The sequence below is a fragment of the Hyla sarda genome, chromosome 1 (assembly GCF_029499605.1).
Source record: "Hyla sarda isolate aHylSar1 chromosome 1, aHylSar1.hap1, whole genome shotgun sequence".
NCBI classification, from domain to species: Eukaryota; Metazoa; Chordata; class Amphibia; order Anura; family Hylidae; genus Hyla; species Hyla sarda.
This window is the reverse complement of record NC_079189.1, coordinates 252207284-252224263: the sequence shown is the minus strand read 5'-3', so window position 1 is coordinate 252224263 and position 16980 is coordinate 252207284. Positions and strand designations below refer to the sequence as shown.

The 16980-nt window shown below is 43.5% G+C and overlaps 1 protein-coding gene across 6 annotated transcripts in view; it reads left to right on the top strand.

The window, feature by feature from the left end:
• The window catches only part of LOC130367859 (excitatory amino acid transporter 1-like), a 338220-nt gene that overhangs the window by 312426 nt on the left and 8814 nt on the right, over positions 1-16980 (top strand). For all 6 annotated transcript variants that reach the window (XM_056570764.1, XM_056570754.1, XM_056570782.1 and 3 more), the window contains one exon: positions 3790-4023. In XM_056570764.1, the coding sequence (XP_056426739.1) occupies positions 3790-4023 (234 nt within the window). The remainder of the gene's footprint in view (positions 1-3789; positions 4024-16980) is intronic.

Below are 16980 nucleotides of genomic sequence, written 5' to 3'. Positions count from 1 at the left end.
TTCAAACAGACATTTCTCAATTTTGGCATAGAGTTGGTTGTCACGAAGTCTCTGAAGAACCATACGGACATGCCGGCGGTGTTCCTCTAGATTGGCAGAAAAAATTAGAATATCGTCCAGATATACCACAACACAGGAGTATAATAGATCACGAAAAATTTCATTGACAAAGTCTTGGAAGACGGCAGGGGCATTGCACAGTCCAAAGGGCATGACCAGATACTCAAAGTGTCCATCTCTGGTGTTAAATGCCGTTTTCCACTCGTCCCCCTCTCTGATGCGGATGAGGTTATAGGCGCCTCTTAAGTCCAATTTAGTGAAGATATGGGCACCTTGGAGGCGATCAAAGAGTTCAGAGATGAGGGGTAAGGGGTAGCGGTTCTTAACCGTGATTTTATTAAGACCGCGGTAGTCAATGCAAGGACGTAGGGAGCCATCTTTTTTGGAGACAAAGAAAAATCCGGCTCCGGCAGGAGAGGAGGATTTACGGATAAAGCCCCTTTTTAGATTCTCCTGGACGTATTCGGACATGGCAAGAGTCTCTGGGGCAGAGAGAGGATAAATTCTGCCCCGGGGTGGAGTAGTACCCGGGAGGAGGTCGATAGGGCAATCATAAGGCCTGTGAGGAGGTAGAGTCTCAGCTTGTTTTTTGCAGAAAACATCCGCGAAGTCCATATAGGCCTTAGGGAGACCGGTTACTGGAGGAACCACAGAGTTACGGCAAGGGTTACTGGGAACCGGTTTTAGACAGTTCTTGGAACAAGAGGACCCCCAACTCTTGATCTCCCCAGTGGACCAATCCAGGGTTGGGGAATGAAGTTGAAGCCAGGGAAGTCCAAGGAGAATCTCCGAGGTGCAATTGGGGAGGACCAAAAGTTCAATCCTCTCATGATGAGATCCGATACTCATAAGAAGGGGCTCCGTGCGAAAACGTATGGTACAGTCCAATCTTTCATTATTTACACAATTGATGTAGAGGGGTCTGGCGAGACTGGTCACTGGGATGTTGAACCTGTTGACGAGAGAGGCCAAAATAAAATTTCCTGCAGAACCAGAGTCCAAGAAGGCCACTGTAGAGAAGGAGAAGGCAGAAGCAGACATCCGCACAGGCACAGTAAGACGTGGAGAAGCAGAGTAGACCTCAAGGACTGTCTCACCTTTGTGCGGAGTCAGCGTACGTCTTTCCAGGCGGGGAGGACGGATAGGACAATCCCTCAGGAAGTGTTCGGTACTAGCACAGTACAGGCAGAGGTTCTCCATACGGCGTCGTGTCCTCTCTTGAGGTGTCAGGCGAGAGCGGTCGACCTGCATAGCCTCCACGGCGGGAGGCACAGGAACAGATTGCAGGGGACCAGAGGAGAGAGGAGCCGAGGAGACGAAACGCCTCGTGCGAACAGAGTCCATATCTTGGCGGAGTTCCTGACGCCTTTCAGAAAAACGCATGTCAATGCGAGTGGCTAGGTGAATAAGTTCATGTAGATTAGCAGGGATTTCTCGTGCGGCCAGAACATCTTTAATGTTGCTGGATAGGCCTTTTTTGAAGGTCGCGCAGAGGGCCTCATTATTCCAGGACAATTCTGAAGCAAGTGTACGGAATTGTACGGCATACTCGCCAACGGAAGAATTACCCTGGACCAGGTTCAACAGGGCAGTCTCAGCAGAAGAGGCTCGGGCAGGTTCCTCAAAGACACTTCGGATTTCCGAGAAGAAGGAGTGTACAGAGGCAGTGACGGGGTCATTGCGGTCCCAGAGCGGTGTGGCCCATGACAGGGCTTTTCCGGACAGAAGACTGACTACGAAAGCCACCTTAGACCTTTCAGTGGGAAACAGGTCCGACATCATCTCCAGATGCAGGGAACATTGGGAAAGGAAGCCACGGCAAAACTTAGAGTCCCCATCAAACTTATCCGGCAAGGATAAGCGTATCCCAGGAGCGGCCACTCGCTGCGGAGGAGGTGCAGGAGCTGGCGGAGGAGATGACTGCTGAAGCTGTGGTAGCAACTGTTGTAGCATAACGGTCAGTTGAGACAGCTGTTGGCCTTGTTGCGCAATCTGTTGTGACTGCTGGGCGACCACCGTGGTGAGGTCAGCGACAACTGGCAGAGGAACTTCAGCGGGATCCATGGCCGGATCTACTGTCACGATGCCGGCTGGCAGGTAGTGGACCCTCTGTGCCAGAGAGGGATTGGCGTGGACCGTGCTAGTGGACCGGTTCTAAGCCACTACTGGTTTTCACCAGAGCCCGCCGCAAAGCGGGATGGTCTTGCTGCGGCGGTAGTGACCAGGTCGTATCCACTAGCAACGGCTCACCTCTCTGGCTGCTGAAGATAGGCGCGGTACAAGGGAGTAGGCAGAAGCAAGGTCGGACGTAGCAGAAGGTCGGGGCAGGCAGCAAGGATCGTAGTCAGGGGCAACGGCAGAAGGTCTGGAAACACTGGCAAGGGACACACAAGGAACGCTTTCACTGGCACTAAGGCAACAAGATCCGGCAAGGGAGTGCAAGGGAAGTGAGGTAATATAGGGAGTGCACAGGTGATAACTCTAATTGGAGCCACTGCGCCAATCAGCGGCGCAGTGGCCCTTTAAATCGCAGAGACCCGGCGCGCGCGCGCCCTAGGGAGCGGGGCCGCGCGCGCCGGGACAGAACAGACGGGGAGCGAGTCAGGTAGGGGAGCCGGGGTGCGCATCGCGAGCGGGCGCTACCCGCATCGCGAATCGCATCCCGGCTAGCAGCAGGATCGCAGCGCCCCGGGTCAGAGGACGTGACCGGGGCGCTGCAGCGGAGGAGGTGAAGCGAGCGCTCCGGGGAGGAGCGGGAACCCGGAGCGCTCGGCGTAACATTGTGGATCTTGCTGTGGAAATGCTGTGGATGTAAAGCAGTATCCACAACTGTTTTGTTTATAAACAAAAGGGGATTATATCATCATTGTATGTCAGTGTTATTTTTCAAAGAAGGAAGTTCTGTGCCCATTTGTGTCTGCGTCACCGCTGAACTTTTCTTGGAAACCAACGTGAGCAGTGTATGGATACACAGAAAATTTGGACTGGAGAGCTGAGCAGTAAAGCGCAGATACAAATTGGCAAACCGCTCCCTTTGTTTTAGTGATCGTGGCAATCTCATCTTTTTTTTAAATTTTAGGTAGCCTTTAATAGGTACCTCTACTAAAAATTTGAAAAATTACTATCGTGCAGCACTGTGTAGAATAGTTGTTTTTCTAATTGACCCAGCATAATACTATTCTATGTCTTAGCAGGAAGCACCGTATCATAAAGAAGGTAGATTGTTCTGAAATCTAGGCGCCTATTATGAAATACATGTCAAAACGTGATGATACTATGGTGCTGGCAGTAAATACACTACATGTGGTGCTGCCTCCTCCCTTAACTGGCCTCATAGTGAAAGATCTCTGCTTATGGGGCCGTGATGGGAATTAACCCCCCAAGTCAGAGGCACCCGGGGCAGACCACACCCCCTGCCCCTTCATAGGTACACCACTGCTAAGCCCTGTTCACTTTTTGTAAAAGTGGTGTAAGGGGAAAAAAAAATGGATTGCACAAAAATCTGTTACTTTTGTATGCCACCGAACTGGTGTACAACTAAAAAAAAAAAAAAAGAAAGAGTTCTAAAAAATATGATCCACAATAATTGTTCATGGGCAATACAAGTATTGAACAGACTTGTAAGGAGAATTGACAGTTCTGCTTTAAATAATCTCAAAGGCTTTATACCTCTGCTTTTAAAGATCAAAATGTATGAAAACACAAAACTCTTTCTTTTATGGTTCACAGGTATGCCCCCATTGGAATAATGTTTCTAATCTCAGGAAAAATCCTTGAAATGGACGACCTGCTGGTTATGGGTGGTCAACTTGGAATGTACACTATCACTGTCATAATAGGACTTCTCATACATGCTTTGGTGGTACTCCCGTTGTTATTTTTCATTGTTACGAGGAGGAACCCTTGGCCTTTTATTGGTGGTTTACTTCAAGCCCTAGTCACTGCATTGGGGACATCATCAAGGTATGTTAGAGTGACAAAATAGAACATGTCAGAATTGTATGCTAATCTGTTTTCTACATACTATTTGCAGCTTTTATTGGCCTCAAATTATATTGATATAGTCTGTCATAATTCACTGAGATGTATTATCACAAATAGTTGTTCTTAGAGCAGAAAATGTATTACCTGCTATTATTGTGCAGCTATAGGCCATTCATTGCATGCCGTTCTGGTTTCACTTTCATGCATTGATCATGATATGGTACCTGCCCCTTCCTCCAAGAGGAGTGCTGGGAAGTAAAAAAAAAAAAAAGAAGTTTATACCTTTTCTGCTCCCATGACATCCACCTTTTAAAGTGTATCTGTCATATCATATAAACAAGCTTAAGGCAAGGACCTCCAAGGTAATATTTTGTGAAATATTACCTGTACCATGAGCCACACTAGAGAGGCCGCAGGAGATCAGGGAGGTAAACAAGTGGCTCAGAAGCTGGTGTAGGAAGGAGGGGTTTGGGTTCATGGAGAACTGGGACGACTTCGCTGTCGGTTACCGGTCTACCATAGGGACAGGCTGCACCTCAATGGGGAGGGTGCAGCTGTGCTTGGGGAGAAGATGGCTAGAAGGGTGGATGAGTGTTTAAACTAGGGACTGGGGGGGAGAGAATCTACAACATAGAGGTGGAAGATAGTGTAGATAGAGAGGGGGGACTTATTAATGTGGGGGTGGAGCAGAGGGAGTGGTTAGAATAGTTAATAGGGATAGGCTTCAAAGGAAGAAAAATCATACACCATTCAATTGCATGTTGACTAATGCCAGAAGTCTGACCAATAAAACAGATGAACTGGAGGGGTTGAGGTCTGCGGAGAATTATGACATAGTGGGTATAACAGAGACTTGGTTGGACAATAGCTGTGACTGGGCGGTCAACATACAGGGTTATAATCTATTCAGGAAGGATCGGACAAAATGGAAAGGGGGAGGACTCTGTCTTTATGTAAAGTCCAGTCTGAAGGCTGCACTGCTGGAGGATATCTTGGAGGGAAATGATAATGTGGAGTCAATATGGGTAGAAATATATGGAGATTAACCTGTTCAGGACCCATGACGTATGCATACGTCTTCACACCCTGGGTCTTAAGGACCCATGACGTATGCATACGTCATGGCGTTTTCCGGTCTCTGCCGCTCGCCGGGCAGAGATCGGAACTGGATGCCTGCTGAAATCCTTCAGCAGGCATCCAGGGCAAACGCCGAGGGGGGCCATGTAGGCCCCCCATGTCGGCGATCGCCGCAAATCGCAAGGGAAATCGCCCTTGGGATCTGCGGCGATACCGGGCTGATCGGGTCTCTGGGACCCGACCGCCCGGTAATTTCGCATGATCCCGGCTGTCACAGACAGCCAGGACCATGCTGGAGTATCGGAGCGAGGTGGCAAGCCGGCCACCTCCTCCGATCCCCTGCGATCTGTCGGTTAGTTAACCGACCAATCGCAGGAGGGGGGGCGGTTACTTCCTCCCGTCCTGCCCGGCCCCTGAAAGTCCGGAGAGGACGGGAGGAAGACCGGAGAACGCGGCGGGGGACGGGGGAGTGCTGGGGACCGGCCCCGGTACTTACCTCGTCCCTGAAGACCCGGATCCAGACGATGAAGACGACGGCGGCGGCGACAGGTGAGTGGATCTTCAGCCGCGGTCGGGCCCTTTACAGCAATGCACGTCGCCGTAAAGCGACATGCATTGCTGTAATAGGACCCTGTAAACTACAACTCCCAGCATGCCCAGACAGCCCTTGGCGTCTGGGCATGCTGGGAGTTGCAGTTTTGCAACATCTGGAGGTCCACAGTTTGGAGACCACTGTGCCCTTCCAGATGTTGCAAAACTACACATCCTCAGCATGCCCTTACTGTCCAGGCATGCTGGGAGTTGTAGTTCTGTAACATCTGGCCCTTCAGATGTTGCAGAACTACAACTCCCAGCATGCCTGGACAGTTTTGGCATACTGGGAGTTGTAGTTTTGCAACATCTGGAAGGGCACAGATTGGGAACCACTGTATTAGTGGTCTGCAAACTGTAGTCCTCCAGATGTTGCAAAACTACAACTCCAAGCATGCTGGGAGTTGTAGTTCGGCAACATCTGGCTCTAAAGATGTTGCCGAACTACTACTCCCAGCATGCCTGAGAATGTTTGGGAGTTGTGGTTTTGCAACAGCTGGAGGCACACTGGTTGGGAAACATTGTTTCCTAACTCAGTGTTTCCCAACCCGTGTGCCTCCAGCTGTTGCAAAACCACAACTCCCAAACATTCTCAGGCATGCTGGGAGTTGTAGTTTTGCAACAGCTGGAGGTCCCCCCCCTGTGAATGTACAGGGTACATTCACATGGGCAGGGGGCTTACAGTGAGTATCGGGCTGCAAGTTTGCGATGCAGCAAATTTTGCGCGGCAGCTCAAACTCGCTGTAATCCCCCCGCCCGTGCGACTGTACCCTAAAAACACTTTACTACACTAACACAAAATAAAATAAAAAGTAAAAAACACTACATATACACATACCCCTACACAGCCCCCCTCCCTCCTCAATAAAAATGAAAAACGTCTGGTACGCCACTCTTTCCAAAATGGAGCCTCCAGCTGTTGCAAAACAACAACTCCCAGTATTGCCAGACAGCCGTTGACTGTCCAGGCATGCTGGGAGTTTTACAACAGCTGTAGGCACCCTGTTTGGGAATCACTGGCGTAGAATACCCCTATGCAAATCCCTAATTCAGGCCTCAAATGCGCATGGCGCTCTCTCACTTTGGAGCCCTGTCGTATTTCAGCGCAACAGTTTAGGGCCACATATGGGGTATCGCCGTACTCGGGAGAAATTGTGTTACAAATCTTGGGGGTCTTTTTCTCCTTTCACCCCTTATGAAAAGGTGAAGTTGGGGTCTACACCAGCATGTTAGTGTAAAAAAAATAAACTTTTTACACTAACATGCTGGTGTTGCCCTATACTTTTCATTTTGACAAGAGGTAAAGGGGAAAAAAGCCCCCCAAAATTTGTAACACAATTTCTCCCGAGTACGGAGATACCCCATATGTGGGCGCAAAGTGCTCTGGGGGCGCACAACAAGGCCCAGAAGGGAGAGTGCACCATGTACATTTGAGGTGATTTGCACAGGGGTGGCTTATTGTTACAGCGGTTTTGACAAACGCAAAAAAAACAAAACCCCACATGTGACCCCATTTCGGAAACTAGACCCCTCACGGAATGTAATGAGAGGTGCAGTGAGAATTTACACCCCACAGGTGTCTGACAGATCTTTGGAACAGTGGGCTGTGCAAATTAAAAATGTTGTACAGCCCACTGTTCCAAAGATTTGACAGACACCAGTGGGGGGTAAATGCTCATTTTATGCCTTGTTACGTTCCTCAAGGGGTCTAGTTTCCAAAATGGTATGCCATGTTGGGGTTATTTTGCTGTCCTGGCACCATATGGGCTTCCTAAATGCGACATGCCCCCCGAGCAAAATTTGCTCTCAAAAAGCCAAATATGACTCCTTCTCTTCTGAGCATTGTAGTTCGCCCGTAGTGCACTTCAGGTCAACTTATGGGGTACCTCCATACTCAGAAGAGATGTGGTTACAAATTTTGGGGGGTATTTTCTGCTATTAACCCTTGTAAAAATGTGAAATTTGGGGGGAAACACACATTTTAGTGATTTTTTTTATTTTTTTTTTACGTATGCAAAAGTCGTGAAACCCCTGTGGGGTATTAAGGCTCACTTTATTTCTTGTTACGTTCCACAAGGGGTCTAGTTTCCAAAATGGTATGCCATGTGTTTTTTTTTTGCTGTCCTGGCACCATAGGGGCTTCCTAAATGCGACATGCCCCCGAGCAAAATTTGCTCTCAAAAAGCCAAATATGACTCCTTCTCTTCTGAGCATTGTAGTTCACTCATAGTACACCTCAGGTCAACTTATGGGATACCTCCATACTCAGAAGAGATGGGGTTACAATGTTTGGGGGGTATTTTCTGCTATTAACCCTTGCAAAAATGTGAAATTTGGGGGGAAACACACATTTTAGTGAAATTTTATTTTTATTTTTTTACATATGCAAAAGTCGTGAAACCCCTGTGGGGTATTAAGGCTCACTTTATTCCTTGTTACGTTCCTCAAGGGGTCTAGTTTCCAAAATGGTATGCCATGTGGGGGATTTTTGCTGTTCTGGCACCATAGGGGCTTCCTAAATGCAACATGCCTCCCAAAAACCATTTCAAAAAAACGTACTCTCCAAAATCCCCTTGTCGCTCCTTCGCTTCTGAGCCCTCTACTGCGCCCGCCGAACACTTTACATAGACATATGAGGTATGTCCTTACTCGAGAGAAATTGGGCTACAAATATAAGTATACATTTTCTCCTTTTTCCCCTTGTAAAAATTCAAAAATTGGGTCTACAAGAACATGCGAGTGTAAAAAATGGAGATTGTGAATTTTCTCCTTCACTTTGCTGTTATTCCTGTGAAACACCTAAAGGGTTAAAACGCGGACTGAATGTCATTTTGAATACTCTGGGGGGTGCAGTTTTTATAATGGGGTAATTTGTGGGGTATTTCTAATATGAAGACCCTTCAAATCCACTTCAAACCTGAACTGGTCCATGAAAAATTGTGAGTTTGGAAATTTTGTGAAAAATTGGAAAATTGCTGCTGAACTTTGAAGCCCTCTGGTGACTTCCAAAAGTAAAAACACGTAAATTTTATGATGCAAACATAAAATAGACATATTGTATATGTGAATAAAAAAAAAAATTATTTGGAATATCCATTTTCCTTACAAGCAGAGAGCTTCAAAGTTAAAAAAATGCAAAATTTTCAAATTTTTCATAAAATGTTGGGATTTTTCACCAAGAAAGGATGCAAGTTACCACAAAATTTTACCACTATGTTAAAGTAGAATATGTCACGAAAAAACAATCTCGGAATCAGAATGATAACTAAAAGCATTCCAGAGTTATTAATGTTTAAAGTGACAGTGGTCAGAATTGCAAAAAATGGCCGGGTCCTGAGGTGTAAAATGGCTGGGTCCTTAAGGGGTTAAAAAAAATTCTGATAGGGGTTTTCTATAAGCCACCAAATAAAATGGAAGAGGCAGAAGATCAATTAATGAGGCAAATAAACATGGCAGCAAATCAGAAGGATGTGATAATAATGGGGGACTTTAACTATCCTGATTAAAAACTGGGAGACTGAGTCCAGTGAATCTCATAAAGGAAACAGGTTTCTGACTATAGCTAAAGACAGTTATCTGTCCCAAATGGTGCAGGGCCCAACCAGAGGCGGCACTCTACTAGACTTAAAATTAACCAACAGACCTGACAGAGTAACTAATGTGCACGTAGAAGGACACCTAGTAAATAGTGATCACAATATAATACATTATAACTTGTTCTTCAATAAGGGAATCTCTCAAGGGGCCACAAAAACAATGAACTTTAGGAAGGCAAAGTTTGACCAACTCAGAGAAGCCCTTAACAATATAAAATGGGATAATGTCCTCAAAAACAAGAATACTGACACTATATGGTAAACTTTTAAAAATATCTTAAACTCTCAGTGTAAAATGTATATACCTTATGGGAATAAAAGGGTCAGAAATAAAAGAAAACTAATATGGATTAATAAAAACATTAAGGGGGAAATAAATGATAAAATAAAACATTTAAACTTCTAAAAGAGGACGGCAGTGAGGAAACATTAAAAAGCTACAGAGAAAAATGTAAAATATGTAAAAAAAAAAACAGATAAATCCGCAAAAATAGAGACAGAAAGACTCATTGCCAAAGAGAGTAAAACTAACCCCAAAATGTTCTTTAACTATATAAATAGCAAAAAGGTAAAAAATGAAAGTGTGGGCCCTTTAAAAAACAATAAAGAAGAAATTATAAACGGGGATCAGGAAAAAGCAAATATATTAAACAAATTCTTCTCCACTGTATTCACAGAGGAAAAGGAAATGCCAGGGGAAATACAGTGAGATAAGGTAAACTCCCCAGTACAGGTCACCTGTCTAACCCAGGAAGAAGTACAGTGCCGCCTACAAAAAATCTAAATAGACAAATCACCAGGTCCAGATGGCATTCACCCCCGTGTTCTAAAGGAATTAAGTAATGTACCAGAGTAATACGGGGAATGGGAGGACTACAGTACCCAGAAAGATTATCAGAATTGGGGTTATTTAGTTTAGAAAAAAGGAGGCTTAGGGGAGACCTAATAACTATGTATAAATATATCAGGGGACAGTATAGAGATCTTTCCCATGATCTATTCATACCCAGGACTGTATCTATAACAAGGGGGCATCCTCTACGTTTAGAGGAAAGAAGGTTTCTACACCAGCACAGACGGGGTTCTGACTGGGAGCAGTGGGACTGTGGAATTCTCTCCCGGAGGAGGTGGTCATGGTGAACTATGCAATAGAATTTAAAAGGGATATATAGATAAATATAATGAAGAAATTACATGACCAGTCCTCAAGGATATTGAAATAAGAAAAAATAAGTGAAAAGGAGAAAGAATAAAAAGGAAGAAGCAAAAAGATGGAAATAAAAGATATGGACAATTAACAGATGGTAGATCACAAATAAAAGTAAGAGATAAATGGAAATGAAATTGACTACAGTAATCCTATCTTGATATAATATATATAAATATAACTTATTAAAAACATTTAATATATTAAGGCTACTGAGGAATACCACAATTGTGGTGAAAGCGTTTAGCCTCAATCTTTAAGTATTGCCACAACCATCTCTTGTTTACATCAGCCACCAAGTCAGCCGATACCGCTTTGCCAGCGCTGCAGTACCCAGACTCGTGGCCCACTATTGAATAGCGCGCTATTCACACCACAAGGACGCCGGCTCACAGCTGATTGCTACTCCTTAGGCCGACGGGCGAATAGTGCCCAGCACAACTCCATTCACCCACCGCTTCATATTAGATGCCGGTTCTCTGCACTACAGAGGACAACACCTCATCATTTTAGACCAACGTACCTTCACAAACGCCTTCCCGGAGGAACCCCTACACCTATGCCAGGTTGGTGGTTGCCCTCGTTCTAGTCCGTGCGGGCGCTGATTCATCACAGTCTCCAGGAGTCTGCCGCTCCGGAGACGGTCAGCTGCCGTGCAATACGGTGAAGACTACAAATAAGGTACCGCTCTGAATGTCCTAATACTGTTATCGTTCTTATTTACACTAAACGGCTCTCTTTGAGGCAAAGTGGAAGGTATAACTGTATCGCTCATCTTATCTGCTACATTTAACAGACACTTTGTATCCACTTTGTCGCCAATACAGTACATTGGCTTCATGAGATGAACAATTCTAACTGTGGCTGCTAAAATAGATTAGAACTATTATATTGACTTTGGTCATTGGCTGCTATCTGATACAAAATATTTTATGAACAATATTTTTATAAGAAGGTTGGCAAACTATAATTTTTTACCTTTAATAAGCACATTTTTCTAATACCTGGGAAAGGGCCCTGCCCATGTGTTTTAATATAATTTTTACTCAATAAATGCACGATTGTTTAAGTTATATTTCGCAGGTATTTTTATTATTACTATAATCAAGGATAGGATTACTGTAGTCAATTTCATTTCCATTCATCTCTTACTTTTATTTGTGATCTACCATCTGTTAATTGTCCATATCTTTTATTTCCATCTTTCTGCTTCTTCCTTTTTATTCTTTCTCCTTTTCACTTATTTTTTCTTATTTCAATATCCTTGAGGACTGGTCATATAATTTCTTCATTATATTTATCTATATATTTCTTGGTCTTGGGGTAATAACACCTTACCAGTTAACCTCAGGCTATTTATTGATTGAGCTGCACTGCCCTTGATTTTATTCTACAGAATTTAAAAGGGGTCTGGATGCATTTTTGGAGAGTAATAACATTACTGGTTATGTATATTAGATTTATATGGACAGAACGTTGATCCAGGGATTTATTCTGATGCCATATTTGGAGTCGGGAAGGAATTTTTACTTATAGTATGAGGGTTTTTTGGCTTCCTCTCGATCAACTCAGTAGGGACTCATTAGGGTTATAGGTTGAACTTGATGGACTAAAGGAAATATTTTTTTCAATTAGCTGGTGCCAGAAAGTTAACCCCTTCCCTCTTTGGCGATTTTCAATTTTTCACTTTAGTTTTTTCCTCCTCACCTTCTAAAAATTATAATACTTTAAATTCACCACCTAAAAATCCATATGAGAGCTTATTCTTTGCGCCAACAATTTTACTTTGTAATTCCATTAATAATTTTACTACAAAATCTACGGCGAAACCAGAAAAAAATAATTTGTGGGACAAAAATTTTTTAGTATTTAACCCCATCCTGCCTTGCTCAAATTACCTCAACCTCGGACACATGCTGGCGTTGTCCGAATTTAGGTTCTTTCATTCACATATGGTGGGAGCGTCCACAACTACTCGCTTTCTGGAGAAGACTGGGCAAATTTTTGTCCCAAATTTGCGGTCTCCCGATAATTTTAAACCCCACCTTAGCACTTCTTACTATGGGTATTGATACTTAATCAATTTTCCACAAAACCGTCACTATCCATGCCCTCATAGCGGCTAGACACAATATAGTTTGGAAATGGAAAACACCGTTGATCCCAACTCTCAAGGAAATTATACAAAATGTAAATTCAAATTGTTGGCACGAATATAAAACAGCTTGTGCCCTTGGATCTGATAGATCCTTCTTGTTTAAGTGGGATATATGGTCAAACAGCCCACATAATAGTGTAAAACTTTAATCTTTTCTTTCCAAATAAGCACTTTCTCAGATATATTAAACCCTTTCTTAATCTTCTCTCTTTTCAACTGCGAGAAACACATTTACAGAAAACGAGCACAGACAATTTGATGGTTCTATTTTTTATTTCTTGGTTAATTCTATACATTGTTAGTCATTGCTAAAAAGATTTGTACATAAAACATCTGTGTACCTCAGCCACGCAGTGGCCTTTCTCTTCTTCACAAGCATAATTTGTACCTTACTGTATTATCTGCAATTATTGTTATATTTCTATGTAAACATTTATATTTTCTTAAAATAAAAATATACATGTTAAAAAAAAAAAAGAAGCTTCCATTTCTACGCAGTGCAGTTTTAGGGAAAATGTGCACCTTATATTTATTCTGTAGGTCCATATGGTCACAAGGATACCCAATTTATATAGGTTTGATTTTATTTTACTACAAAAAAAAATTATAACTATATGCAACAAAAATTTATAAGTTGAAAAATGTCCTCTTCTGACCCCTATAACTTTATTTTTCCATATAAGGGGTGGTATAGGGCTCATTTTTTGCGCCGTGTTCTGAAGTTTTTATCGGTACCATTTTTGTTTTGATGGGGCTTTTTATATATATATATATATATATATATATATATATATATATATATTTTTTTTTAGGGTATAGAAAGCGACCAAAAATATGCAATTTTGGACTTTGGAATTTTTTTACGTGTACGCCATTGACCATGCGGTTTAATTAACATTATATTTTTATAGTACAGACCACTACGCATGCGGAGATACCACATATGTTTATTTTTAGCATGTTTATATATTTTTCATATGGAATTTGGGAAAAGAGGGTGATTTAAACTTTTAATATGAAAGGGGTTAATGGGTGTTTTTTTAAACTTTTATCAAACTTTTTTTTGCACTTTATTAGTTCCCTTAGGGGACTTTTAGGAGGAATCATTAGATTCCTCAATTCCTCATACAGATCAATGTAGTTCAATAGAACTACATTGATCGGTGTGTTCTGCGCTTGATTGATTAAGCCTGGTTCAGCCAGGCTTTATCAATCTTAGAGCCGGTACCAGCAGAGGATGAAAGGCCTCTAGCTACCTCAGAAGGGGATCGCAACCCATCCCCCACCCCCCCGCGATCGCACTGCGGTGGGGTGAGGCATATGCCCCACTGGACCACCAGGGAGTGTTCAAAGGTCACTTTAGACACCGCTGTCAGACTTGACAGCGTTGATCTAAAGGGTTAATAGCCGGCCGCGGCTATCGCTGCATGCCGGCGGTTGGGGCAGCCCCCGGTTACAAGAATCAGCTGGGGGCCGGACGGTATGGTGTGGGCTCGAATCGGTAGCCCGTGGTATTCACTGTTAATGGCACAATGTTGTGTATACACGTCCTTGACAGGTTAGAATGGCCACCTCTTTTAGCTTCTTACAGCCGTCATTCTTCTTCTTATTTCCGTATTCTGGAGGCCCTCCCTGGAGACCCCTCTCTGGAGACCCTGTCTGGAGACCCCTTATCTATATTCTCAATGCCTCTTATGCTCAAACTATGGGCATACCTATGATGATTGAAGGTGTGTCCTTTATAAATGAGGGCATGTTTATCCTAATTGAGGATGTGTCTACTATCACTAAGAGTCCTAAAATATACATATAAGGTTTATTAAGAGTATATGTCTCCTTCCTGTGGGTTGGCTGAATATTCATTAACTTGTGGACGTATGCTTCTTCTAATTGGATACTCCTTGTATTCATATATGGTCTTGTTTATCTACGAGCTACATGTGTACTTGAAATAGAATGTAGTATGTCATAGATTTTATATCTATCTAGTACTGTGATGTCCTTGTGACAACTGATTACTTTTTTACATCTCTGCTGACACCTCTGTCCATATCAGGAACTGTCCAGAGCAGGAGAAGTTTGCTATGGGGATTTGCTCTTATTCTGGACAGTTCCTGACATGGACAGAGGTGTCAGCAGAGAGCACTGTGGTCAGACAGAAAATAAATAATTAAAAAAGAAAAGAACTTCCAGTGTAGCATACAGCAGCTGATAAGCACTGGAAGGATTAAGATTTTAAAATACAAGTAATTTACAAATCTGTTTAAAGGGGTTCTCCGGTGCTTAGACATCTTATCCCCTATCCAAAGGATAGGGGATAAGATGCCTGATCGCGGGAGTCCCGCCACTGGGGACCCCTGTGATCTTGCACGCGGCACCCCGTTTATAATCAGTCCCCTGAGCGTGTTCGCTCCGGGTCTGATTACCGGCGACCACAGGGCCGACAGCGTGTGACGTCACGCCTCCGCCCCCGTGTGACATCACGCTCCGCCCCTCAATGCAAGCCTATGGGAGGGGGCGTGATAGCTGTCACGCCCCCTCCCATAGGCTTGCATTGAGGGGCGGAGCATGACGTCACACGGGGGCGGAGGCGTGACATCACACGCAGTCGGCCCTGTGGTCGCCTGTAATCAGACCCGGAGCGAACACGCTACGGGGACTGATTATAAATGGGGTGCCGCGTGCAAGATCATGGGGTCCCCAGTGGCGGGACCCCCGTGATAAGGCATCTTATCCCTTATCCTTTGGATAGGGGATAAGATGTCTAAGCACCGGAGAACCCCTTTAACTTTTTGGCACCAGCTGATTTAAAAAAAAAAAGTTTTTCACCAGAGTACCCCTTTAACCCCTTAACGACGCAGGATGTAAATGTACGTCCTGGTGAGCTGGTAGTTAATGCACCAGGACTTACATTTACATCCTAAGCATAACCGCGGGCATCGGAGCGATGACCGGATCATGCGCGGCAGGTCCCGGCTGCTGATCGCAGCCAGGGACCCACCGGTAATGGTGGACATCCGTGATCCCGCGGATGTCCGCCATTAACCCCTCAGATGCCGTGATCAATACAGATCACGGCATCTGCAGCATAACATTCACTAAAAGGGTTGATTGGATCGCCTGCAGCGCTGCCACGGCGATCCGATCATCCAGCATGGCAGATGGAGGTCCCCCCTGCTCTGATTTGCCTTCCTGCAGACCAAAGCAGAAGATGATCGATAACACTTATCAGTGCTATGTCCTATACATAGCACTGAACAGTTTTAGCAGTCGAATGATTGCTATAAATAGTCCCCTATGGGGACTATTAAAGTGTAAAAATAAAAGTTAAAAAAAGTTAAAAAAAATAAAGTAAAAAGTAAAAAAGTGTCCCATTTTCCCTATTTCACCCCCAAAAAGTGTAAAAAAAAATATTTTATATACATATGTGGTATTGTCGCGTGCGTAAATATCTGAACTATTAAAATAAAATGTTAATGATACGGTGAACGGCGTAAATGTAAAAAAAAAGGCTAAAATAGCTGCTTTTTTATAACATTTTATTCCCCCAAAAAATTATAAAATATGGATTAAAAGTTTTATATAAGCAAATATGGTATAAATAAAAAGTACAGATCATGGCGCAAAAAAATGAGCCCTCATACCGCTGCTTATACGGAAACATGAAAAAGTTATAGGTCTTCAAAATATGGGAATTAACGTACTAATTTGGTTAAAAAGTTTGCGATTTTTTTTTTAAGGGCAACAGTTATAGAAAAGTATGTTATCATGGGTATCATTTTAATCGTATTGAACCAAAGAATAAAGAACACATGTCATTTTTACCGTAAATTGTACGGCGTGAAAACGAAACCTTCCGAAATTAGCAAAATTGCGGTTTTCTTTTAAATTTCCCCACACAAATAGTATTTTTTTGGTTGTGCCATACATTTTATGGTCAAGTGAGTGATGGCATTACAATGGACAATTACAATTAAAATTAAAATTTTTTGAAGGCGAGGAGGAAAAAATGAAAACGTAAAAATAAAATTGTCTGAGTCCTTAAGGCCCAAATGGGCTGAGTCCTTAAGGGGTTAAGGTTATTACCCTGCTAGAAGGTATGAGGGTATGTTCACATACACTGAGCTCACTCTTCAAGCATGGGAACTTTCATCCTTGCAATAACTGTATCACAATACAGATAGTGAAATTAAGCAGCATACCCTATTTATTTCTGCAACAAATCAGAAAATAAAAATTTGTGGCTCCCCCTCCCCCTAAGACCAAGTGCACACATTGGGTAACACCTACTTTACACTAAATGTAAA